The 25396-nt window shown below is 47.5% G+C and overlaps 1 protein-coding gene across 3 annotated transcripts; it reads right to left on the bottom strand.

The window, feature by feature from the left end:
• Positions 1–3247: 3247 nt before the first annotated feature.
• Positions 3248–24906, bottom strand: LOC309358550 (SLAM family member 5-like). 3 transcript variants are annotated; one of them, XR_014163485.1, is made up of 8 exons: positions 24374–24906; positions 15252–15317; positions 13237–13575; positions 11631–11927; positions 9315–9431; positions 8346–8426; positions 5813–5934; positions 3248–5469 (listed from the first exon to the last, which is right to left on the bottom strand). XR_014163485.1 is itself a non-coding variant. In XM_081891813.1 (8 exons), the coding sequence occupies exons 1-7, from the start codon at positions 24447–24449 to the stop codon at positions 5818–5820; spliced, it is 1104 nt and encodes a 367-aa protein (XP_081747939.1). In that variant the 5' UTR covers positions 24450–24892; the 3' UTR covers positions 3248–5469; positions 5813–5817. The 3 variants fall into 3 exon arrangements, 2 of the variants coding, with proteins under 2 accessions (XP_081747939.1, XP_081747940.1); XM_081891813.1 differs by having other exon boundaries at positions 8335–8426; positions 24374–24892; XM_081891814.1 differs by lacking the exon at positions 15252–15317 and having other exon boundaries at positions 8335–8426; positions 24374–24890.
• Between the last annotated feature and the right edge of the window lie 490 nt (positions 24907–25396).

Raw genomic sequence — 25396 nt, 5'->3', positions numbered from 1 at the left:
TTAAAAAAGGCGATATGCTTTTGTTAAGATCAACAAACATTTTCTCTGAGATGTTTATTGTTTACTTCTTCAGTGACTACCAGTCTTTAACAGCAAGGGCAGTTCGAATCCCCGCAATGGGGTGAGCTTCCATTGCTCAGTCCCTGCTCCTGCCAACCTAGCAGTTCATAAAGCACATCAAAGTGCAAGTAGATAAATAGGTACCACTCTGGTGGGAAGGTAAACGGTGTTTCCGTGTGCTGCTCTGGTTTGCCAGAAGGGGCTTAGTCATGCTGGCCACATGACCCGGAAGCTGTATGCCAGCTCCCTCAGCCAGTAAAGCGAGATGAGCGCCGCAACCCCAGAGTTGGCCACGACTGGACCTAATGGTCAGGGGTCCCTTTACCTGTGAAATGTGGGATGCGGGTGGCACTGTGGTGTAAACCACTGAGCCTCTTGAGCTTGCTGATTGTAGGGTCGGAGGTTCGAATCCCCATGACGGGGTGAGCTCCCATTGCTCGGTCCCTGCTCCTGCCAACCTAGCAGTTCAAAAGCACATCAAAGTGCAAGTAGATAAATAGGTACCACTCTGGCGGGAAGGTAAACGGCGTTTCTGTGCGCTGCTCTGGTTTCACCAGAAGCGGCTTAGTCCTGCTGGCCACATGACCCAGAAGCTGTACGCCGGCTCCCTCGGCCAATAAAGCGAGATGAGCGCTGCAACCCCAGAGTCAGCCATGACTGGACTTAACTGTCAGGGGTCCTTTACCCTTTACCTTTACCTGTGAAATGCAGCTACCCTTTGTATTTTGGGTTTTTGTGAGGCACTTCTCCAATCACTACATGTGTACAAAAAATGTATGTATTAGGAGAAACTGTGTGCAAGAAAGCATACACTAGTGAAAATGGCACGCCAAAGAGAGGGCACGGAGGCAGCAGCCCCTCTTCCACTCTTTGACCTTCTAGCATATGGAGGTTCCACATAGGTTAAAGACCAGTGGAATGTTAAGTCCAGCCAAAGGCGACTCTGGGGTTACAGCACTCATCTCACTTTCAGGCCAAGGGAGCTGGCGTTTGTCCACAGACAGCTTTTTGGGTCTCATACCAAGAAGGACTAAACTGTTTCTGGTGCACCAGGACAGGTGCCAGAGAGCATGAAAATGTTGTTTATCTTCCACATACCCATTGCCACCAGCCCTTGACAGCAGCCCTCTCAGCTCAGTGCCCAGTGTGGGAGAATCAGTCGTGTTGCCCTAAATCCAGCCCTGCCCCCAACCCACCAGTTGCAGGAAGGAGGGAGTGGAGGGCTGGGCAAGAGTGGCAAAGCACTCAGTTAAGTGTTTTAAATTTGTTGTTAGCCACCGTGAGCCCGATTTCCTGAAAAGGGAAGGGCGGGGTATAAATAAAAAAATATTATTAATATTATAAAGACCTAATGGTGCTGCTGGTGGTGGTGAATTGGGGTGTGTGTGTTTGTGCCCCTCATTGTCTCCAGTGTGCGCAGGTCGAGGGTGTGACTGGGGGCTTGAGAAGGGGGATCAGTGGGGTGGGGAGGTGCAGCAGAGGTTGGGGGCAATCATAGGTAGATCTTGACTGTGCAGAAAACCCTGCCTAGTGGGTAAGAGCAAACTCAGCTTCCTGTTTCTCAACTGGCAAGATGGAGATTTTTTAAAAGAACATCTGTATTTTTAAGATCCACATCCAAAACACACACAGACACACACAGACACCCCAATAAGAAAGGAGGACCTCAGGTCTGTGACTTTCTGCCTCTTCCCTCCACCCCCTCCAGGACGGACTAGGAGAAGGATAGTCCAGATTGTGACTGTGCAGGAGGGGTGAGAGGTGGCAGCGATTATTTTGGAGTCTCTTTGACTCCTGTTCTGTGCACTCAGATCTTATCTGTCAGGATTTCAGGGGTCAGAATCTCATACACACACCATGATTCTGGGTTCTCCTGCATTTCCATGCCATGCATCTATCTATCTGTTTAACAAATATATATATTAAACCTGTTAACTGTGTATTCAATTATATCTATTTCATTAAATATATTACTTGGGTATACTAAATAATAGTAATGTTATTGTGACCACCTTAACAATGTGGAAATCTAATAATAATAATAACAATAACAACAATAATAATTTTATTATTTATACCCCACTCAGCTGGCTGGCTTTTCCCAACCACTCTGGGTGGCTCCCAACAGAATATTAAAAACACAATGAAGCTTCAAACATTAAAAACTTCCCTAAACAGGGCTGCCTTCAGATGTCTTCTAAAAGTCAGGTAGTTGTTTATTTCCTAGACATCTGATGGGAGGGCTCCAGCACTGATAAGGCCCTCTGCCTGGTGCACTGTAACTTGGCTTCTTGCAGTGAGGGAACCACCAGAAGGCCCTCGGAGCTGGACCTCAGTGTCTGGGCAGAACGATGGGCATGGAGGCACTCCTTCAGGTACACTGGGTTGAATCCATTTAGGGCTTTAAAGGTCAGCACCAACGCTTTGAATTGTGCTCAGAAATGTACTGGGAGCCAATGTAGGTCTTTCAGGACCAGTGTTATACGGTCTTGGCGGCCGCTCCCAGTCACCAGGCTAGGTGCCGCATTCTGGGTTAGTTGTAGTTTCTGGGTCACCATCAAAGGTAGCCCCACATAAAGCACATTGCAGTAGTCCAAGCGGGAGATAACTAGAGCATGCACCACTCTGGTGAGACAGTCTGCGGGCAAGTAAGCTCTCAGCCTGCGTACCAGATGGAGCTGGTAGACAGCTGCCCTGGACACAGAATTGACCTGCACCTCCATGGAGAGCTGTGAGTCCAAAATGACTTCCAGGCTGCACACCTGGTCCTTCAGGGGCTTAGTTACCCCATTCAGGACCAGGGAGTCCCTCACACCTGCCTGTCCCCCCCCCAAAAAACCCCAGTTCTTCTGTCTTGTTAGGATTCAACCTCAATCTATTAGCCACCATCCATCTTACAGCCACCTCCAGACACTCAAACAGGACATTCACCACCTTCACTGGTGCATGGCCCATGGGTTCTGTGTCGAAGTTCTCTTGCAGCCCACTTGGTCTGAGAGGGTGGACTGCCATGGGTTACTTCCTATTTCTAGATAGGGCTGTTTTTCTCATGCAGCAATTGCTGTCCCATCCCCAGTGCTGAAACAACAACCTGCTGCCTCATTAATTTGGCTCAAAAAATTGCATGGTCTGTGTGTGTGCCGACTTTGGGCAGACTGAAATAAAAATATACAAAACCTCATGGATATTGTTAACCACAATCTTCGTACACCTTTACCACCAGGCAATGACAACATTCTTCAAAGGGTTAATTTACCAAATGTTATTGAGACAAATAGCACAGCACATAGCATGGTGCCCAACATACACACTGTAAAGTCTCGTGAGATCTAGAGCAGGGACCAGATATGATACAATGACCAGCTAATTAATGCACGGTTGGCTTCTGTGGTCCTACAGCACCTTGAGCTGGGCTGGGAGGTCCAGATACTTGGCTTTCTACACTTCAGCAGCCACAGACCTAATTCTATACCCAGAACTCATTGAAGATCACTCCCACCATTGCAGTGTGAGTATGGTGTCTGGCATCAAAGCCAGAGGTTTCCAGCACAGGTTTTTGAACAGCTTCTACCTTGTAATAGCAAGCACAGGGGCCAAGTGTTGACTGGACTGTGGCCAAAAGAGGATCTCTGTGAGCTACATGAGGAGGGAGGCATTTCCAGGCCTGGGGGAACCCCAGAGTTTGCAGATGTACAAAAATCTGAAAGCAAAAGACTTAATGGGACACCTTCTCCCCCCCCCCAAAAAAAAGAGAATCAACCATATGAGGATTATAGAGTTAGCATGCCAAAAGGAAAATGGAGAACAGAGTGAGGAGGTTGTGTGTGTGTGTAAATGTAAGTGTAACATTCTGATTGGAATCTAGAACTGCAACATATTGTTGCAGGACACATTAATTCCCCCCCTCCCTCCGAAGTACTTCAAACAGCAGAGGGTGGAATCTGAAACTTTAAAAAGAGAGGCTTTGAGCATTCTAGAGTTCAGCCGCAGACAGGTCCAAGAAAGACGCTTGATATGAGAGATCTGAAAAGCTGAAGGCCAGTGTGCAGACAATAGGTTGGGGAGAAATGGAGCCTTGGTTTAGGAACATGGGTCTCTGCCTTTTCCCCCAGCCATACCTGGAGGTGCATTCAGGTGTTGAAGCTGGGACCTTCTACATGTGAAGCAGGTGTTCTACCACTGAGACATCGCTTTGCCCAAGTGCTGCATACTGCTGAGTCAGACCATTGGTCCATCCAGCTGAGGACTGTCTACACTGGCTGGAAGCAGCTCTCCTGGGTTTCAGGGAGGGGACATTCCCAGGTCTACTTGGAGATGCTACTTTGGGTTTAACCTGGGGCATTCTGCATGCAAAACAGGTGTTCTGTCCCTGAGCTAGGACCCTTTCCTCCACCATATTTATATGGAAACAAACCCTTTTGCATCCATCCCTTTCCCATAAGCAGAAACCCATCTTCATTCCAGTCCCAGTTCATGAACTGCATCATTCAGGATGATCAATCAGTGGCAGCATCACCTTCCTCTTAGTTTTGTTTAAAGCTGGAACGTAGAAGTGCTAGTTTTGCTGTCATATTTACTTTGATACACCATGAGCACAAGGTCAGGATTGCTAGCACAGTCAAGAGCCCACTACCCTCTTACACAGAGCAGCCCAAAGGGAAGTCTATTGTGACACCTAAGGAGAGATTGAGGTCTAGGAGTTGGATAACAGATGCTATCCTGAGCATGAGGTCGCATCCATTCATAGACGGTCTCTCTCTTGCTTACAAGCAGTCATGGACGGGCTTACTAAAACATTTATGGGATGTAAGTCTGAATATTTATTTATTGATGTCTTGTCCATCTCAAAAGCAGAGTCTTCCTTTTAGCCATGTAATTGCATGTTAGAATGGTTCTGGTTACATGTTGCTGCTGCCCACAATGGCTTCCATTTCAGGAGAAGAGTGGTGGGCAATCTTTCAATCTCTGCCAATCTGCCCAATTTTGGGGTGGATATCTCAAGACTCCACCCCCCTCTTTGCTTTCTTTTGAGGCAGGCAGAAAACTCCATTGTATGGACTGGCCTTCTGGAGAATAGTTTGCTCCATAGTCTACAAAGCCTTGGATCGTTCTCCCTTCCAGGGTTCAGCTTCAGCAAGATATCCTCAAGCCACTTTGGAGTGAGGGCTTCCAGCCATTTCAGAGCGAGGACTTTGGAGTGAGGGCTTGTAGCAGAAAATAAGGTTTCACAATAAAAGGAAAGAAAGGGAATTTTTGACCATGAAATATTCTCTTCTCTTCTGTGCCAAAAAACAAAAACAAAAGGTAGCCTTGGCAAGTCCCAAGTGGTGCTCAGAGGGTTTGGCACATCATTTGGTTTTTGGCCCCTGCAAAGGTGATGTTTCTTGACAAAATCCCTCTTTCTGGATCCTGTTGGGAAACAGAATTATATTTATAAATCAGATGGCATATTGGGGCTCTCCCATAGAAGAGAGGACAGACTTCTTCCCCTCTACTAGATTAAAGGATCTACCCTAGATTGAGGGTAGATCTCAACTGGACATGAGGAGAAACGTATTGATGGTAGGACCAGTTTGACAAAGTGAACAACTATCTAGAGCTGCTGGAGCTCTCCTTTGTTGAAGGTCTTGAAGGAGAGGCTGGTCCATGACTAGAATCACACAGAAACTTATTTGCGTGCATATATTTGTGCAAAAAAATCACCACCATTTGATATATTTTTTAAGCCCATCCAAAATATCATGGACCTTACCGGGCCTATGTGACTTCTTCAGAAGAATTGTCCGGGGTCCTTCGGATCTGGTCGTAAATAGTCGTGACAAGCCGTTCTTTCTGGGGGCTTCTCTCCGCATTATTTTCCCGGAGACCTAGGGACTAAATGCAAATAAGGAAGAAGTTTGTTTGTTTGTTTGTTTTTAAATGATGTGGCATTTGCTGAGAATAAAAATGACACCCGCCCCCAACACTTGGGAACATAGGAAGCTGCCATATACTGAATCAGACCATTGGTCCATGTAGCTCAGTATTGTCTACACTGACTGGCAGTGGCTGTCCAGGATTTCAGGCAGAAGTCTCTGTTGGGAATCTGAATTTGTGCAGCTTCATACAGAGTCAATTAGGGTTTGGCCGACAGCCAAGGCAATGTAAAGGAGTGTAATCTGCCTGGTGATACAGAGGCATGGAGACAGCTCCATGATTGGTCAAGCTCTCACAGGAATAACAATTTATGGTCTACTAACTGGAATGTGTTAGAGTGGCGAGTGTAGGAGTTGGAGGTTGAGAGTTGTGAGTCGTGTAAGAGAGAGCTAGTTAAAGATCCATGTTCTGTTCCTGTAAATAGTCCACTGTATATAATATACGGAGCCAGCTGTTGGGCCCAGTGGTTGGGCTCAAATGTCCTCTTCTGTCACAGAGCCAGCTGTTGGGTTCAGCAGTTAGGCTCAAATGTCCTCTTCTGTCATGGAGCCAGCTGTTGGGCTCAGCAGTTGGGCTCAAATGTCCTCTTCTGTCTCGGAGCCAGCTGAGACGGCTCCTGAGTTGGATGAGGAGGAGCGAGAGGGGCTGGCAGAAGAGGAAGCACTGGAAGGTGTGGGAGAGCAAGGGGAAGTGGAGACAGGACTCCCTGATGTTGGGGAGCCCCAGCACCACTCCAGCTCTGGCACAGAGGGAGAGGGCACACCATGTTTAGCCGCTCAGGACAGGAGGGGGTTAAAGCGTAGGGAGCAACACAGAGGTATGAGATTACCAAGACTGCTCTGCTGGAGGCGGAGCTGAAAGCCCCCACTCCCGGGATCTGTTGCCGATGATTTGGACGTGTGAAGAGATATTCTGTACTTTGTAAATACTTGTACAATAAAGACTTTAAATACCACTACCGTCAAGCCGAGGGATTTATTGCGAAGGGCAAACCTCCCCCCTTTACATCTTCATAGGCCAGTAGCTAAAGAAGGACCTGTGAGGTCCTGCAGTGATATATTCTGAAGTTCAGCAGACCCCCATAGCCGAGCCTTCAAGGAAGAGTCCATAGCCAAGCCATTGAGGAAATAATTCCTCTTTCTGCAAAACAGCTCTAGGCCAGTGTTTCCCAACCTTTTTTGGGCAAAGGCACACTTGTTTCATGAAAAAAATCTCGAGGCACACCACCATTAGAAAATGTTTTAAAAATTAACTCTGTGCCTATATTGACTATATATAAAGTAACTCTCTTTAATAGGAATCAAATAAACACAAAGAAAGTATTTTATAATTACTTTATTATGAAATAGTAAGTAAACATAAATATGAAAAATTATAAAATACTTTATTCAGTGCGCCTTTTGTCCCTCTCCTCGAAATGCTCCAACTCAATGTTCCTCCGCGGGCTGGCCATTGGAGAGCCGTGTCGCCCACACCGCAGCCCAATACAATATGAACCCTCCCCTCGCAAGCGGCAACCCCTCCACACTCCCCACCTTAAGCCTCCACACGCGCCCTGCCCAAAGAGATGCCCGCCCGCGCGCGAGGGGATCCTTTACCTCAGCATCCCGCCAAAAAAAAAAAAAGGCGCGAGACTGCGGTCCCTCAGAGGCTGGGCGTTAGGAAGAAGCAGCCGCCTTCATCCAAGCAGGAGCAGCAGCAGCTGTAGCTGTAGTAGCGCCAAGCTGTGCCGGGGACTCCGTGCCCATGAGGAGAGGGAGGGGAGAGAGAGGAGAGAGGGAGCAGGTCGCCCTCTTAAGTCACGCGCGCAGGCACCACCACGCATCCCTCGCGCCCTCTCGCAGAGCCCCTGCTCAGCACCTGCCGCCTCGGGGACGCCCATCATGAGCCGCTGAGAGGCCGCCAAGCCTCCAGGCTGCTCCCATTCAGCCTTAGGCGCGCGCCCGCCTCGGGAAAAGCGGTGCTGGGAGGCGGAGAGAGAGAGAGAGAGGACACCGCTGGCCGCATCCCACCCTCAGTCAGTCGGCTCGGAGCTACTGAGGAGAGGGAGGTGGGGACGACGGCGCGTCTGTTCCGCTCGGGGCCAGCGCGCCCCCGCCCCCCTCTCCAGAATCCCTAACTAAATACGATGCGCTAAGGGAGGGGGGAGAACCCACCCACAAAGAGGACGCCTTTCTGCAGGGCGCCTAAGGCCTCTCGCCGCCTGACTCGCCCGCCTCCCTCCCACGGCACACCAGGCAACGTCTCACGGCACACTAGTGTGCCGCGGAACACCGGTTGGGAAACACTGCTCTAGGCTGACCTGGGCTTCCAGCCGGCAGAGGAGAGGCCCAGTGGGGGGCCTCAGGACAGTCTCACCTTATTGTTACCTTCTGGGGGGCTCCTCCGAAGGATCTCTGCATACTGGGGGTCAGATGGGCTCTCCTCCACTTGCACAGTTGGAATGGTAACTTGGAAGAAGAAAGAGATCGAGAGAGATCTGTGTGAGAGAGATCCTACATTGCTTTAGATGGGGACTGTTTCAGCCTGAGGGCCACACTCCCATCTGAGCAACCTTCTGAGGGCCACATGCCAGTGGTGGGTGGGGCCAGAGGGAAAGTGGGTGGAGCAACCAATGTAAACGCTGCCTTAGGCTACTTTCTGCACAGACTCACAACCCAGTCTCTATCCTCTACCCAGGAAAGAAAGGGGGATTGCCTGATTCCAGCCAGGCAAAAATACTGTATATGACCTGGGAGCAGTACTGATGTTAGACAGAGAGGCCTGGGGGGGGCACATCTGCCTCCTCCCCAGGTCTCAGGCTCCTTGCCCTTCCATTTTAACATAAATATTGTCTAATCTGGTTGCTCCCCTGTGACAATAACAACAGCCCAGTTTGCAGTTATTAAGGATGGGGAAGTTTTTGTCAGTGGGGAGAGACACTTAGGAAATTTTCCACAGGCAAAATCTTTCTGTATCAAGGAGTTCCTAAAGGCACAGAGTTTTTCAGAAAAGATGATGGCCCTTGCATTTAGCTTGCACTCCATTTAATTTCTTTATTCACTTAAGTTTTATCCAGCTCTTCAGTCAAAAAGCCTCCCAAGAGCAGCTTCCAGTTCCACAGAAACACAACAGTCCCTGCTCTTGAGACTTACAGTCTAAAACAGTCATGGCTCAAAAGGAAAGTAGATTGGGAGGGAAGAGGAAATAAGCAAACTCGGGTAAAATTACTTAACTCCAAGTTGTTCCGATGACCAACAGGGGTTGAAATGTTCTGTGACTCGTGAGTTTCTTTAAGTGTGACGTAATTAGGGTTGTAGGGGAAGGACTGGAATACTTCAAACAAATGTTTGGCTCACCAGCTTCTGCTGATTTTTCATTATTGATCCTCCAGCACCAGAAGGCAGCCCCAAGACTCAGCACTAGCAGGACAAAGGTCAGGACGACGTAGCCTGACTTGGAGAAAGAGGCCTCGGCTGTTGGGATTGAGAAGGGTGCAGAAGGTCAGAGCCAGCTTGCAAGATCTACTACACACACATTCACAATTCCAGCAGCAAACACCTGCTGCTGCTTTTTGTGTCGTTCCTGGTAGCTCACAGGAAGAAACAAGTGTGTAGATCACACAGCAATACAGAAGCAGCTGTAGAGCATTATCCGGGTGCTCACAGCAAGTACACAAAAAAAGGCAGGACTCTCGAATGTCAGGCAGAGGTTTCAGAGAAACAGAAAGGGAAAGAGGGGGGGGGGGACAGATCAACATAGGGGTATCTGATAGTTTTATGGAGCATGCACCAGCTACAGAGAAACCAGGAGAGAAAGAATTATTGCAAGGAGAGATGAAATTACAGAAAAGGGTAAGGAAACAAGCTGGGTTTAAGAACTCCAATAGTGAGTAAGGAAATAGAAAGGGAGAAGTCAAAGGGTCAGGGAAGCCAGGAAATCTGTCTTCCTGGCTTTGCATGATTTTGCCTCTCTACACAGACACCTGGAGCATCGTTACGGGGAAATTGGATGGGAGAGGCTGAGGCACACACACACACACACACACACCACAAGCCTTGCCTCACCATGAGGGAAGGACAGGGGGTATGTGCTGCACATTACCAGAACCTCATTCATTTAGGTTCAAAACTCCATTCACAAAAGTGCCTGTCTAATCAGAAACTCCAGAGCCCTGACAGCAGCCCCTAAAGTCAAGAAAATCAAAGGCATTGCATCTGCAAGGGAGGCTCAGCTCAGTTTGCAGAAGAAGCCCGCGACTCCCGGCTGAGCCCCAGGTCTCCAACAAAGGAAAACAGGGAAAGTGTCAATACCAAATGTAGCAATTCACTGACAAATGTATCTACGTACAGGCTCAATGGGAAAACTTTAGAAATTCATAAGAAATCACTATGTATCAATCTTCTCAGTTCTTATAACTTATAAGTTGTTTTGTGTGGATGATAAAGCTGGAAAAGCAAGAGAAGTGTTTTGAAAAGTGTTCCATGTGGGGAAAATTCCTTTTTTAAAAATTCATTCCTTAAAACAGTGTTTCCCAACCTTTTTTGGGCAAAGGCACACTTGTTTCATGAAAAAAATCTCGAGGCACACCACCATTAGAAAATGTTTTAAAAATTAACTCTGTGCCTATATTGACTATATATAAAGTAACTCTCTTTAATAGGAATCAAATAAACACAAAGAAAGTATTTTATAATTACTTTATTATGAAATAGTAAGTAAACATAAATATGAAAAATTATAAAATACTTTATTCAGTGCGCCTTTTGTCCCTCTCCTCGAAATGCTCCAACTCAATGTTCCTCCGCGGGCTGGCCATTGGAGAGCCGTGTCGCCCACACCGCAGCCCAATACAATATGAACCCTCCCCTCGCAAGCGGCAACCCCTCCACACTCCCCACCTTAAGCCTCCACACGCGCCCTGCCCAAAGAGATGCCCGCCCGCGCGCGAGGGGATCCTTTACCTCAGCATCCCGCCAAAAAAAAAAAAGGGCGGGAGACTGCGGTCCCTCAGAGGCTGGGCGTTAGGAAGAAGCAGCCACCTTCATCCAAGCAGGAGCAGCAGCAGCTGTAGCTGTAGTAGCGCCAAGCTGTGCCGGGGACTCCGTGCCCATGAGGGGAGGGAGGGGAGAGAGAGGAGAGGCAGCAGGTCGCCCTCTTAAGTCACGCGCGCGCAGGCACCACCACGCATCCCTCGCGCCCTCTCGCAGAGCCCCTGCTCAGCACCTGCCGCCTCGGGGACGCCCATCATGAGCCGCTGAGAGGCCGCCAAGCCTCCAGGCTGCTCCCATTCAGCCTTAGGCGCGCGCCCGCCTCGGGAAAAGCGGTGCTGGGAGGCGGAGAGAGAGAGAGAGAGGACACCGCTGGCCGCATCCCACCCTCAGTCAGTCGGCTCGGAGCTACTGAGGAGAGGGAGGTGGGGACGACGGCGCGTCTGTTCCGCTCGGGGCCAGCGCGCCCCCGCCCCCCTCTCCAGAATCCCTAACTAAATACGATGCGCTAAGGGAGGGGGGAGAACCCACCCACAAAGAGGACGCCTTTCTGCAGGGCGCCTAAGGCCTCTCGCCGCCTGACTCGCCCGCCTCCCTCCCACGGCACACCAGGCAACGTCTCACGGCACACTAGTGTGCCGCGGAACACCGGTTGGGAAACACTGCCTTAAAAAACATCTGTACCTCCACTCTGGCAGATCCTTTGCAAGTCAAAGGACACGATCTTGTGCTCGATGGGGTTGCTGGCCGTGCAGGAATAGGTGGTGTTCAGGGAAGCAGGAAGCAGCGAGAGGCGGAGAGTCTTGCCATCGGGGGAGACCTGGTATCTGTCCGAGCTCCCGAGATCCCGGATCGGGTTTCCTTTCCTCCAAGTGACGTTGACCTGCTCCTTTCCCGGAGAGAGACACTGGAGCGTCACATTGCACCACTTGGACGTGCTGGAGACCAGCTGACTCTGTATCCGTGGAGTAGAGACGGGTTCTGGGTGCCAATGATGAGGGAAAATGAAAAATGATATGTGGTGGATGTCAGCCAACATGAAGTTTGAACAGATGTCACAAAGTCACTCTCAGGAATTGGGAGCCAGGGGCTTTCCAAATAGGTCATTACATTTCTGCCTTCTCACACAGGAGGCAGATGAAATCTACACTCTGTTTCTAAGCACAGTAAAACTGCAGACTCCTGCATTTCAGAAATCCCAGTCACGAGTTTGCAATGCTTTAATAAATCCAGTATCCAAAGCACAATGGAGGAGGGGAATTGGCTCTCCCATTTCCTCCCAACACCTAAATATTTCTTAGTAATGAGCTGCAGATAATGTTGGTTCTGCTAAAAGACCAGAAGAAATTAACACATTTGCCTTTTTAATTTTGTGCATCAATATTAATTTTCATAGGGATATAAGATCCCAATTTGTCTCCACAGTGCTTCCCACACACTTGTGGAAACTCAGATGATTTTTATGATTCTGTTTTAATGGCAGATCCTAAGATTACTGAATTTCATTAATCCAAAGCTTACTGAAAATACAGCCAAGATCCTTTCCACAGCCATCAAAACTAGGCCACAACTGTTAAAGGAAAGATGAATGCAGAGTCGAAAGTGTCTGCATTTTTTTGAACTACATTTGATTGCTCATCAACCCTGCTTTACTTAAAAATACATAATGTGTGGGTGCATAGATATATATACATACACATAATCTACTGTGGTTGTCTTGAATATTGAGGGAATAAACTGTCATATTCTCACTTTCCCATTCTTAATTTCAGTTCTATACATCAGTTTTAAAAATCGTAACAGCATTTTAGTGTGAATTTTTCCTAATATACACATTTTTAAATGCAATTTTCCCTAAAATGCATTTTGTATGTTACTGTAACTAATATTTGCATTTTTAAAAATGGAAAACCTACCGCAGCCTAGGCATTTTTGTCCATATTACTGGGTTAAAGAACTGCATCGCAAAATTCAGAGAAGGGCAGATTTTGAAGGATGGCTGTGTTTTGGCACTCATTTCTTTCTGAAATTCTGCAATACTGTGAACAGATCCCTTGCTTTGATAACCCTATCCTGTATCTGGTGTTTATGTATTGTCGACTGAATAAACAAAAGTATACTATTCCTGTTAAAACAGGGAGAGAGATGGCAATTTCCTTGGGCTAAAAATTGAAATTCTGCTGATTATTTTATTTTTAATATGCATGAGTGGACATGACTAACTCAGGCTCATTAATTCCCATGAGTCAACATGGAGTATAACTTAGCTGGATACAGCCTAATGACCCACCATAGACCATGAGGCGGAAGATCTGATCTTCAACGATAGCTGGGAATAACTTCACTCGAGCCCCAAAGACGCCACTGTCATTCAGCTCCAATGCCTTGATCCTGAGCGTCTCATTGTACATTTCTATCCTCTGCTTAAACCGGTCACCAGGATCAGGCCGTTCAAATTTCCCATCCCGAAACAAAGCCACCAGCAGCGCTGGGCCAGATCCAGCCCGATAGCTCCACTCGATCTCCTTCAGTTTGGCCTGTGGACCAATGTTCACAGAGAGGGCCACCGAACCTCCCAGGACCCCGTTCACCTGGCGAGGAGGGGTGTGTGACTGGCCAGAGATGAGATCTGAGGATGATACAGAAAGGGAATGGAACAGTAATAATCAGAGAAAAGAGATCTATGCACAAAACATAGGGGGTTGTGGGGCAGAATTATTTTTCTTCCTAGCCCTAGGCTTAGAGTGTTGGAAGACATAGCACAGTCTAAAAGAAAGTACTTTTTCATGCAGAACATTGTTAAACTACAGTGGTACCTCGGGTTACAGAAGCTTCCGGTTACAGATGCTTCGAATTACAAACTCTGCTAACCAGGCAGTGGATGCTCCAGGTTAAGAACGGAAATTGTGCACCATTGGCGCAGCGGCAGCAGGAGGCCCCATTAGCAAAAGCACGCCTCAGGTTAAGAACTGTTTCAGGTTAAGAATGGACCTCTGGAACGATTTAAGTTCTTAGCCCGAGGTACCACTGTACAGGTTTTGCTCCCACAAGAGGTAGGTCACCAACCTGATTGAAAACTGAGCCTCCAATGTTGTAATACTACTCACACCCATGATATTTTAGGCAACAATCCTGCTAGCTGACTCTGCAGAGCTAGCAGGGTGGAGCCAACCACTTTTTTTACTCAATAGAAGATTTTCCCATTGAATATACCGTTAAGTTGGATATGAATGTTCTAAATATCTGTGTTTTATGTTTATAATAGTAGTAGGGGCTGCCGCCCCTGCTTACTCCATTTGCCAACCCTTCCACGACACCTAGTCAACTCCTACCCCCTTCACATCTGACCAATTCCCCCTGCCTTTATACACCACCTGCCCCCTCACTTATCCCCTCACAGCTCACCCCAAACTCCCCTCCCCTCAGAGTATACCCCACCACCCACTCCTCCCATCTCACCCCAAACACCAACCCCTTTTAAAGGAGGAGGAGAGCGACTTCAGAGAGTGGTTTGACCTTCTGAAGTGTGTCCCCCCTTCATTAAACCTCATGGCAGCCATGTTTAATGCAGGGGGAGTGCTTCAGGAGGTAGTTAGACAAACCCCTCTCTGAAGACCCCCTTTCTGTTAAACAGCTCACATGGCCACACTGCTTGCTTGCTTGCTAGCCTGCCTGCTGCTCTGTCATGAAGCTGGAGTTGGTGTAGCCCCTATCAGCAACCACATGAACTTCAGCATGACGACAACATTACATTTTTATGTCTATAAGAAGGAAATATCATCCATAGCAAAAGCCACCTAAAGCCTGTGGGCAATCTGATATTTTCCTTTTAAGCATTAAGTCATAAAGCCCATCATCTGGAGACTTCGTTGAACATGTGTTCACATGCAGCTTTTTGCACACTTCAGGGAAAGTGTTATTTAAAGTCTATTCATCTGCCAGAGGATCAGATTCTTAACCAATCTTGTCTTGTTCTGGGAATAAGTTAAAACACACATGGGCACAGTGGATGTGAAGATGAAGTTAGGCCACAGGGTGTCACTGTTTCAAGAATCTGGGCAAGATTTTAGGTACACATGGGCATTTAGCTGTGAAGAGGAGGGCACTCCCCTAGGTGGCGCTGTGTCAAAAATATCCAGACAAGGTCCTAGATGGACAGGAAATGGGTTGACCCACTGGCAAATTCTGAAAAAGACCTGGGTCTACTCATACCACTATTCCCCCCCCCCCTTCTATTTCTTCATCTACTCAGGCAATAATTATTGAACCTAACAATGTTGACTGTGCTGTTAAGGGCTCATTCACCTGCACACCAGTCAAGCCATCTTTGGCTAGCATTGATTGCCAGTCTGTGTTGACCAGACATTCCACCTATGCAAGAGAAAAAACAGGCAGAATTCAGACCTCAGAATGGAAATATAGGCACATCAGTGGGTGACCCTTAGCTCTCTATTGCATACTGAAGAAATTGATATGAGTTGGACACATTGCCATACTGAAATACAGCTATTGGCTCCATCGTTGTAAACCGGTGTTGCTTGGGTCCTGATCAATATGAGCTCTAGGTCATTCCACTTATCACAGGGGGAGCAATTAAGAAATCCCAGAGTCGTCCTTTTACAGTGTTGCACCATGATCCCATGCAGGTTTCCTGAGAAATAACTCCCAATGAATTCAGCAGGGCTTAGTTTCTAGGAAAAAAATGTGCAGGTTGGGGAAGGGATTTGATCTTTGCAAATTCCATTAAAAGAGCCTGGGTGCTGGAACAGGCCAAAGGGGACCCATCTAATCCAGCCTCATGTTCTCACAATGGCCAAATGCTTCCCCCCAAAACCTAGGAATCTAGATAAACTGCCTCTGGATCTGGAGGCTCCATAGGAACATAGGAAGAACCTGCTGCTGGATCAGGCCAAAGGGGGCCCATCTAGTTCAGCATCCTGGTCTCAATTTGGCCAACCAGATGTCTCAATGGGAAACCAACCAAAGCAGCATTCGAACACAAGAGCCCTCTCCTCTCCTGTGGTTTCCAACAACTGGTATTCAGAAGCATTGCTTCCTCTGACTATGGAGGAAGAACATGACCACTGTGGCTAGAAGCCACTGGCCTTCTTATCTCCCAGTTCCTATTTATAGCCATCCAGGTTGATGCCCATCGTTACACTGTGAATTCCATAGTTTAACTATGCATTGTGTGAAGAATTCATTTCCTTTGTCTGACTGTCCTTAATCTCCCATCACTCAGCTTCACTGGATGGCCCAGTTGGGTTTGGGTATCATGGGAGAGAGACATATTTCCTCTCAAGCTACTTTATGGTGGATAAATCTTCTATCATGTCCCCACTTAACTGACTTTCTTCCAAACTAGTAAAGGTAAAGGGACCCCTGACCATTAGGTCCAGTCACGGATGACTCTGGGGTTGCGGCGCTCATCTCGCTTTATTGGCCGAGGGAGCCGGCGTACAGCTTCTGGGTCATGTGGCCAGCATGACTAAGCCACCTCTGGCGAACCAGAACAGTGCACGGAAACGCCGTTTACCTTCCCACTGGAGCGGTACCTATTTATCTACTTGCACTTTGATGTGCTTTCGAACTGCTAGGTTGGCAGGAGCTCACCCCGTCACAGGGATTCGAACCGTCGACCTTCTGATCGGCAAGCCCAAGAGGCTCTGTGGTTTACCGGTAACCCACAGCACCACCCGCATCCCTTTCTTCCAAACTAACCCCCACCACCCCAAAAATTCAACTTTTCCTCAGAGGGGAAGTACGGTATTTCAGGCATTAGATCATTGTGCCTGCTGGTCCATCATGATCTGATCTGCCCCTTCTGAATGAATATCTGCAGGTTGCATCTTAGCTATGCATCCTATTTCACACTTCTCTGAATGCTGCAACACAGATCTCGGCTCAAGGAACATATCAAAAGTACATTTAACAGTGCATATTTTGGAGATGCACATTTAGAAACACACATTTTGACAGGCAATGTTTATTTTAAGGGGAATGTGTTTTAAAAGATTTTACCTCTAAAGAGACCACAGTCTCCACTGACCTACATTCCAAGGAAACCAAACCTGAGTAAGTGCAACAAAATGGTTCTATTCAAACACATATATATTGTTGTAGATTTGAGGGGATCCCCCTGACCCCTAGAAATTAATGAATGCAAGGATTGTGGTTATTTGGGGTGGCAAGAGAGAAATATAAGCTGCAGAGTAATTCCTGGGTAGCCTGGCCAAGCTAGGGCAATTAAGGGAGCAACAGAGGGTCATTAAGGGTCCTTTGAGGACCATTGCCAATGCAAGAGAACTCCTTCCCCCTTGCCCTGAGGTGTGAACAAAGATGGGGGGGTTGAAGGGATGCCAAGGTGAGGGTGTGTGTGTTTGATGGGACAGGAAATGGGAGTTTTCAAGCAAGGGTTGCTGGGAGGGAGAAGCTGGAAAAGGAGCCGAGATCCATCTTGGGCAGGCTGGCTGAAGGCTACCTGGGCTGCTGTGGGGTACTAGCACCTCTTGAAAAGACTATGCTGTAAGATTTGGACTCCCTTCATGCAGACTGAATGTGTAAATAGGTGAATGAGCCATATTTCTTAAAGCCACGGCAGTTTCTGCCACACCTTCAATTCCCTAAAGGAGCACAGACCCTGTGTGAGTGCCTGGGACCCCGTGGGCTCTTGCCACCGCTCATCAGAGAGAGGGGCAGGTGCCCGGCATTTCCCATCCAAGTACTAACTACACCTGCTCCTGCTTAGCTTCTGAGACCGGACTGGGGGTGTTCAGGGTAGTGTAACAATATATAACCTGAGCATAAGACAAATCATGCTTCCCCATTAGGTTTTCAGGTGAGCCGCAAAACCCAGCACTAGAGCCAACATCTCTTTGTATCTCCAACTTCCAGCTTGCTTCTAGCTCAGACCACACAGCCCACTCTCAGGCTATTGTTCTCCTAGCAAGCAGCCAGGTGAGGTGGTGAAGGAAAGACCCATCCATCAGCCTGGAGGCCACCACCACTTAGGGCTCAACTATACTTTCCTTTGTCCCATGACAACCAATCAGTCAGGATTTCTGCAGATTTACATTTGTTCCAATTCAGCAGTAAAGAGCAGGTTTTCCCAAGGAAAGAGGCAGGGACAAGAGAAAAACTTCTCTGACCAGTGCCTAGAAATCATGAGACGAACAGAAGCGTGAGTGAGCCCTTAGTTGTAGCTCTTGCAACCTATCTCGTTCTTTTGGGATACAGTCATACCTCTTGTTACGTCCGCTTCATGTTACATTCTTTCACGATACATCCCGCGGCTACCCGGAAGTACCAGAAAGGGTTACTTCTGGGTTTCGCCACTCGCACATGCGCAGACGCTCAAAATGACATCACATGCATGCGCAGAAGCAGCGAATCGTGACCTGCGCATGCACAGATGCAGGTTGTGTTCTGCTCATGTTGCGAACGGGGCTCCAGAACGGATCCCGTTCACAACCAGAGGTACCACTGTACTGGTGAGGTCACCTAAGCACCCAGCTAAGGCCATTGTCTTACAAAGAAATTTGTCTGACTAGTTCAGCAACAGAATTCTCTGGGCACAGAACCCCAAGAATTGGAAGGGGCTCAGGGCATCATCCAGGCTGTTAAATCCACAACAATAGATTTAGAACTCAAATGCAAAATTTTTGTCTGGATTTTACAGAAGGAACCCTGTCATTTATTTCAGGAAAGGGATAAAATGGACTTATCGGTGAACACATGAGAAAGTGATGTGGGCTGTGCCAACACTGATTTGCTGCCTTAATTTCCTTGGGGCAGGGGGAGAGGACAGGAGAGTGCGTAATAAGACTATTTCCAACGCAGAGGTGTGGCACAAATCCCAACAGCCTTGAGAGGTCACTGGCGATTCAAGGACCCGATTGCCCTCGGTCAGAGATTGGGAACATCTGCAGCCCTCCAGATGCTTGTGCGCTCCAGCTCCCATCCTTCATCTCTGGCCGTTGGCTGGGATGCCTGACGTGGGCTTGGAGCCCAACATCTGGAGGACAACAAGATTCCCCATCCCTGGGCAATGAAAAACCTACGTGGGGGTGGAGGGAGGGAGGGGAGAGAGAGAGAGAGCGAGAGAGAGCGCCATGCACTGCTGAACTTTGTGATTTGCATGATCCCATACTACCTTCTCCAGAATCTGGATCAAAGCTTCTAGTGGTGCCCCTGGTCCTTTGCCCCCATGAACCACTCCATGCATGTCACAGGCCCAGATCCCCCTGTGACGCTTTCTTTCTTAAGCTGTTTTGCAACATGCTGGGAAATCTGGCACCCCCCTCCTGCCCCCAGCCAGGACACCCAAAACTTGTCAAATTGCCCCTTACGTCTGGGTAACATGGTGTGACAAAACTGCTGAGTATGGCCCTGTCTCTCCTGCTGGCATCACAGCTAGAGGTCTCCCTCCTCCTCCACCCCCCTCCCTGCTGCTGCCTCCCCTTTGGGGAAAAGGAAAACAGATGTGGTTTGGTATTAAGAGAAGATTAAATACCCACATCAGAGCTGTCTCTCTCCCCCTACGGCTTCCGCCTGCCAAAATTTATTGTGAGCTGGGCTGTGTTCTGGGTTTAGCCTTCGCCTCTCTCTCAGATAAAAATAAATCAATAAGTGGAGGGATAAGGGGGGAAAAGGAGAGAGGGGGTCAGTTGCAGTGATCCTATTTGCCGGGGGGTTCTCTTTATTATTTATTAATAATTGCAATCTTTGATTGCTGCTCCTTTGGAAAATGCCAAGAGACCTTCTTTGATTTCATTAGGTACCAGAAATAAATAACAGGTGGTGCGATTTATTTTCTCTCACCCCGGTTGTTTTAGTAAGGTTTGATTTATTCCTTTGTGTTTATATCTCACCATTTTTTCCCCTCTCCAAGGAGCTCAAGGTGGCTATTACATGGTTCTTTCACTCCCTCCTCGTTTAGCCCCCACAGTGGTGAGGCTGAGAGGCAAGCTGTGGCTGAGTCAGGGTCATGCCCAGTGAGCTTCATAGCCAAGTGGGGATTTGAACCTTCTTCTCCCAGATCCAAGACTGACACTCTGTTTGTCTATATCTCCATCACATTGACATCCCACCTTTTACTCAGTTTGGTGTAGTGGTTAAGAATGGTGGACTCGTAATCTGGTGAACCGGGTTCGCGTCTCTGCTCCTCCACATGCAGCTGCTGGGTGACCTTGGGCCAGTCACACTTCTATGAAGTCTTTCATCCCCACTCACCTCACAGAGTGTTTGTTGGGGGGGGGGGAGGAGAATGTTAGCCGCGTTGAGACTCCTTTGGGTAGTGATAAAGCGGGCTATCAAATCCAAACTCTTCTCCTCTTCTTCTTCTCAAAGGGGTGCAAGGTGGTATATGTGGTTCTCCCCCCTCTACATTTACACTCCACAACAGCCCTGTGAGGTAGGTAAGGTAGAGAGCCAGTGACTGTCCCAAGGTCCATGTTAGACCCAGAAAGCGGCCTTACTCCAAGTCCCGTCTAGCCTGGCCACATTGTTCTCTAGTCTGCCTTCCATTCTCTAGTGTTCTTTAGTCTGCTCTATCCTAACATCATGAGTCAATCCTCTCCCCAGGGCCCTTAAATCCTTTTTTTCTTCCACTGTGACTGTTGTCTGGGTTCACCTTAAGGAAGCGACGGATTGCGGAGATGGGGGAGGCAGGGACGAGGGGGGTGGGTAGGTTACTGGGATGAAGAAAATTGCGTCCACCATTTATCACAGCTTTATCCCATTTTATCCTGAAGTTGGTTAGAACATTGTAATCTCCGCAAATCCCCTGTCCTCAAAGCTGAAAGACATGACTGGTTAGCAGGGGCTTGGAGGGAGGAATGAGTTTGGGGGGGGGACACACAACTGGTGGATTATTACAAATAAATAAATAAAGGGCTTAGGAAAGGAATGCTGAGAGGCGAAGATGGCAGGCGGCGCAAAGGAGATGTGTGCAGATTTGTTGCTTGCACAATTTACATCCTTACAACCCTCAATGAAAATTTATGTTCCCAGGGCAGTATGAGATACACTTTTATTGAATTATATATCACTTTTTTCCTCCAAGGAGCTCAAGGTGGGGGTGCATGGTTCTTCCAACTCCTCATTTAATTCTCACAACAACCCTGTGAGGTAGGTTAGGCTGAGAGCCAATGACTGGCCCCCCAAGGTTACTCCCAGGAGCTAGTCTGACACTCCCTCTATGGCATCACAGTGGAAAGACGGACTGATTTCAAAGGGCTGTGTCAAATATTAATTTTACTCAGAACAGACCCAGTGAAATGTGACGGACATAGCTAGCTTCAGTCCATTCATTTCAATAGGTCTACTCTCAGTAGGCCAAATTGAGAATCTGAGGAAAAAAAGGCATCCTTGCTGGAAACATCTGCAGCTTTTAAACCTGCTTAATCCTGTGACATTTTATAATACAGATTAGTAATATTCAGTCCTAACAGAAGCGGGAATCAGAATCCGCCAAGGTTGTTATTATTACCATTAATCAATCAATTGCCTTCTCAACCACCATCTCAAGGCAATTTACATATCAGATAATTAAAAAAAACAAAAGCAATACGTTTAAAACAAGACTGAGATCCTAACAAGTATACACTCGTGGCAAAGACCCATTTATTCAGCTGGAAAAGTCTGTTGGAACAACAATGTCTTCAGTTGTTCCCAGAAAGTGCAGATTGAGGGCACCTGCCAAGAGTGAGGAAAACCCTAGCAGTCCCAGGAACCTTTGCAACTGCAATCCCATGAGTCTTTGCACTGACCTTTGAAACCTGTGGGGAGTTGAAGTTTGAGAAAGCAGATTTGGAGGAAACAGTTGTGGTGGGGTTTGATGGATTTTTGGCAGAGTTTGGGGTTTTTTAGAAGGTGTTCCCCACTAAACACCATTTCACATATACGTGGGGTATCTGGGAACATAACCCCCATGTAAGTGGGGAGACGCCCATATTGTTTTCATTAAGAGATGCCCTTTTATACACATTCATCTATTTCGGGCTAGAGAACTGCACAGCAAAATCTGAAATATTCTTCTTATTTTGAGGGGCAGGCGAGTTTCGATTTGTGTATTGTGAATTGGGCAGAAGTTGGCATTGCAATACGAACGAAACTGGATTTCTCCCTCATTCTTTCCTGAAAGGCTAACAACTATAGTTTGTTATCAGTGCTCTCATGGGTTAGATGCATGAATGGTGGTCATCAACTGGCAGATGTTCAGATATCTGGCAAGGCGAAATAATTGTAAGCTGTGGGGTCAAGAGGCCTTGAGATGCAGTAAGTCTGCGTCATTCCTTCGAAAAGCTCAAATAACAAGCAGGGTGGGCTTTCTCAGCCCTACCACTAGCCAGAGTTGAGATAGCCGGCTTTTCCACCTGAACCCACCAGACCTTCCCCTAAATTGAAGCACAGAGTTGTGTCTACCTCATGGCCTGTTTTGCACCTCCCTCATCTCCTGCCCTTGGATGCATTGGAAGATGCTCTCCTACTGTCAGTGTTTAATCAGATTCAGCTGCTCTACATTGAAAGAGGTGGAAGACGCCATCTTGGTTTTGTGCCTCAGGCAGCAAAACGCCTTGCACCAACCCGGAGCATTAGTTAGAGCTGCTATTGTCGTTCATTATGAAAATGTCTATTCTGCCCTTCCATAGGTAAGGTGCTATTACACCTCCAGGTTAAAGCTTTTGAGGTCTCACAGCCTCCCAGGCAAGGAACTGTGAAATTGGTAAGTCTAAGAATAAGCTGCACTTTAGTAGGGTAAGAAGACAGCGATCGTTAGAAATTTTCACTTTTCCAAATATTTCAGGGCAGTTTTTCAGCCAACAATTACAAAACTGAATCTTTTAGGGGAACGTGTGCATAATAAATAAATGCATTAGGCTCAATAACATATGAAAAATTATCATGTTTGGGAAAATTGCTTGCAAAAAAACCCTGCACATTAGTCAAAACTGCATACAAAATATGGAGAAATACATGAATTTTCAGGATTTCTTTTATTAAAAAAAAAGCAAATTTCTGCAGAAATGTGGAGGGCTCAATTTAAGACTGGAAAACTGAGAGAACTGGAGTCAACAGATCTAATTATCCCTGCTTCTAACTGATTAAGAAAAACAACAACCCCAGGCTGAATACCAAGAATTAGTAATAGGAATGAACTGAGCAGTAGATGAAATGAGAGGTGGCTGAGGAACTGCTAATTTCGCACACACTTCACATTACGGGTCATGCATTCCTTACAGAAAGTGTTTCTGGGGCTGAGATCTCTTCCTCCCTGGAGCGTCTCTCATGTGCAAGTTATTTGGAGCTGTAACATCTGGCTGTGTGCTAATAATATCCAGCCACCTTTGCAACCAAGTTGCCTCTGCAGGCAAAAGTTGCCGGGGGGGGGGGGAATGGAGAAGGATAGAATCTGGATCAGAGAGTCAAGAATCAGGGAGAGTTCTTTTGCATGCCATTGCATAGCAGATGCAAACTTTCATTTCCACCACCTGCGTCCAGTCAAAATCATGTCAGGTGTGATCCTGTTGCGAGTCACTTTGAAATGAACTGGAGCTGCACGTTAGTGTAAATACAACTGGTGTGTGAAAATTGCATGGTGAAATGTGCCTTTTGGTTCTCCCCAATGCAGACCAGGTTATTTATTGATTTAATCACTCGTTATGCTTATTAGTCACTAGTTACCTAAAAGGTCACCAAGCAATTTGCATCTGAGAACATAAATGCAAGCACATTATGCCATGGGAATCTGGTTACTGAATTTTTATAAATAAGGATCCGGCAAGGCAGTAAGTCCATGGAACCGAGAGACAGCCTGGCGCAAGGCTCAGCAGGAGATATATGGGCGGCATGATTATAGGGGAGTGGGGGGATTCTGCTGAAAGCAGACATTGATTTGCCCACAAGCGCCTTGCCTACTGCCAGAGGATATTTTAAGCTGAAATAAATCCATGCTTCTTTTCTAAAACAAATGCTCAAGGCAGCAACCCAAGTGTGCTCATGCCCATGCTTCAAAAACAGTAGAAAACGAACAAGACCACCCTAGAAGTCTTCCTTGCAAACCTGGTCCTATGCGAGTTTTCTCAGAAGCAAGCCTTGCCATTTTCAGTGGGGCTGTCTCCCAAGTAAAGGAGGCAGAGGATACCCCAGAGGGCATTAAGCAACCGTCAATAGTCCCGTATGCTAAAAGGCGTCAATAGAATCGCAGCAAAAGTTTCACACCAGGTCAAGTTTTTATTCCAACCCACCTCAAACAAGGGCACACTGAAGGCAAGTGAGCTGTGCCTATAGGGTGGCCAGGGGTGTGTGGGAATAGATACACTCTCACCTTTGTTAAATCATCTCACCAGGTCTCCACACACTCCAACACACCCACACCCATCCCCCAGGGATCTTCTGTGTCTTACACGCAGGTCTAATTCACTTACCTGTTAAGAAGCTGGCGAGTGTCAAGAGCAATAAAGCGAGAGCATTCTTTCTGAGCATTGCCCATTTCATCTCCATTTCCTCCCTGCCAGGTTCCTCTTTGCCCTGCCTGTCTCAAGAGCATCTGCTGGGGAGGTGGGGAGCTGCCACAGGGAGAAGCACATCACGGAGTCCTTGGAGATCTCTCTCTCCTTCTCTCTCTCTCTCTCGCTTTCTCTCTCTCCCCCGCTCAGCTACAAGTGTTAATTAGCACCCCTTAACTGATCATAATTATTGTTTGCGGCTCTTCGATAGCAACTGAGTTCCTGAACAAATCTCTGTGTGTGAGAGAGAGAAAGACTCTCTCTCTCTCTTGTGCGTGAACAGAGTTTCAGTCCCGGACGGCGCGGATTATCACCAGATGACGATTTAATCGGAGGGTTCGGTGCGAGCGGGCACTGATGTCGCATCTCATCAGGAAATCCTTCATCAGGGCAATTAAACGATCTCTTCCCCCCAATGTCAGAACAGGGGCCTGACCAAATTCCTGCTCAGACTTGAGTCTCGGAAGGACAACAGTTGCTGGGGTGCACAAGGCGGGGGGAGTCCAGCTGCAATCAGGTCCTGCTCACAGATTAACCATCGGGGCATCTGGTCAGCCACTGTGTGAAAAGGATGCCAGACTAGATGGGCTCCCTTTGGCCTGGACCCAGCAGGAAGGATGCTATTGTGTTCCAATTTTAAGCACAGTATGCAGAGGGGGACCTCGCAGTGAGCCCTGAACAGCACAGGGGCCCAGCCTCCCAAATTCACACCTCTCTGAATTTTGCAAAGCACTTCCTCCAGCGAAGTGATTTGCATAAACAGAGACACTGTGTGCATTCTGTTAGCACCAAAGTGTGTTATATTAGGGGAAGATGCATATAAGCATCTGCCTATTTGGAGAAATTTGTGGCAATATGGTGATGGATTTTCACGAAGACTTAAAAAGATTTGTAAACAGATGTGGAAATGCAGAGAATGGAATTTTAGTTTTTTTTGGGGGG

Source organism: Podarcis melisellensis (genome assembly GCF_964234715.1).
Source record: "Podarcis melisellensis genome assembly, chromosome: 16".
NCBI lineage: Eukaryota > Metazoa > Chordata > Lepidosauria > Squamata > Lacertidae > Podarcis > Podarcis melisellensis.
Note: the sequence above shows the minus strand (reverse complement) of the source record. Positions and strands in the feature narration are given on the sequence as shown.

Excerpts from the sequence above, each read along its gene's own strand:
- LOC309358550 (XM_081891813.1), bottom strand. The coding sequence starts at position 24,449 with ATGGAGATGAAATGGGCAATGCTCAGAAAGAATGCTCTCGCTTTATTG. Across the intron at positions 13,576-15,251 it reads ATGGCTTGACTGGTGTGCAG|ATCTCATCTCTGGCCAGTCA; the intron begins GTGAATGAGCCC and ends TATCATCCTCAG. Across the intron at positions 9,432-11,630 it reads AAGGATCTGCCAGAGTGGAG|CCGAGGCCTCTTTCTCCAAG; the intron begins GTACAGATGTTT and ends CAATCCCAACAG.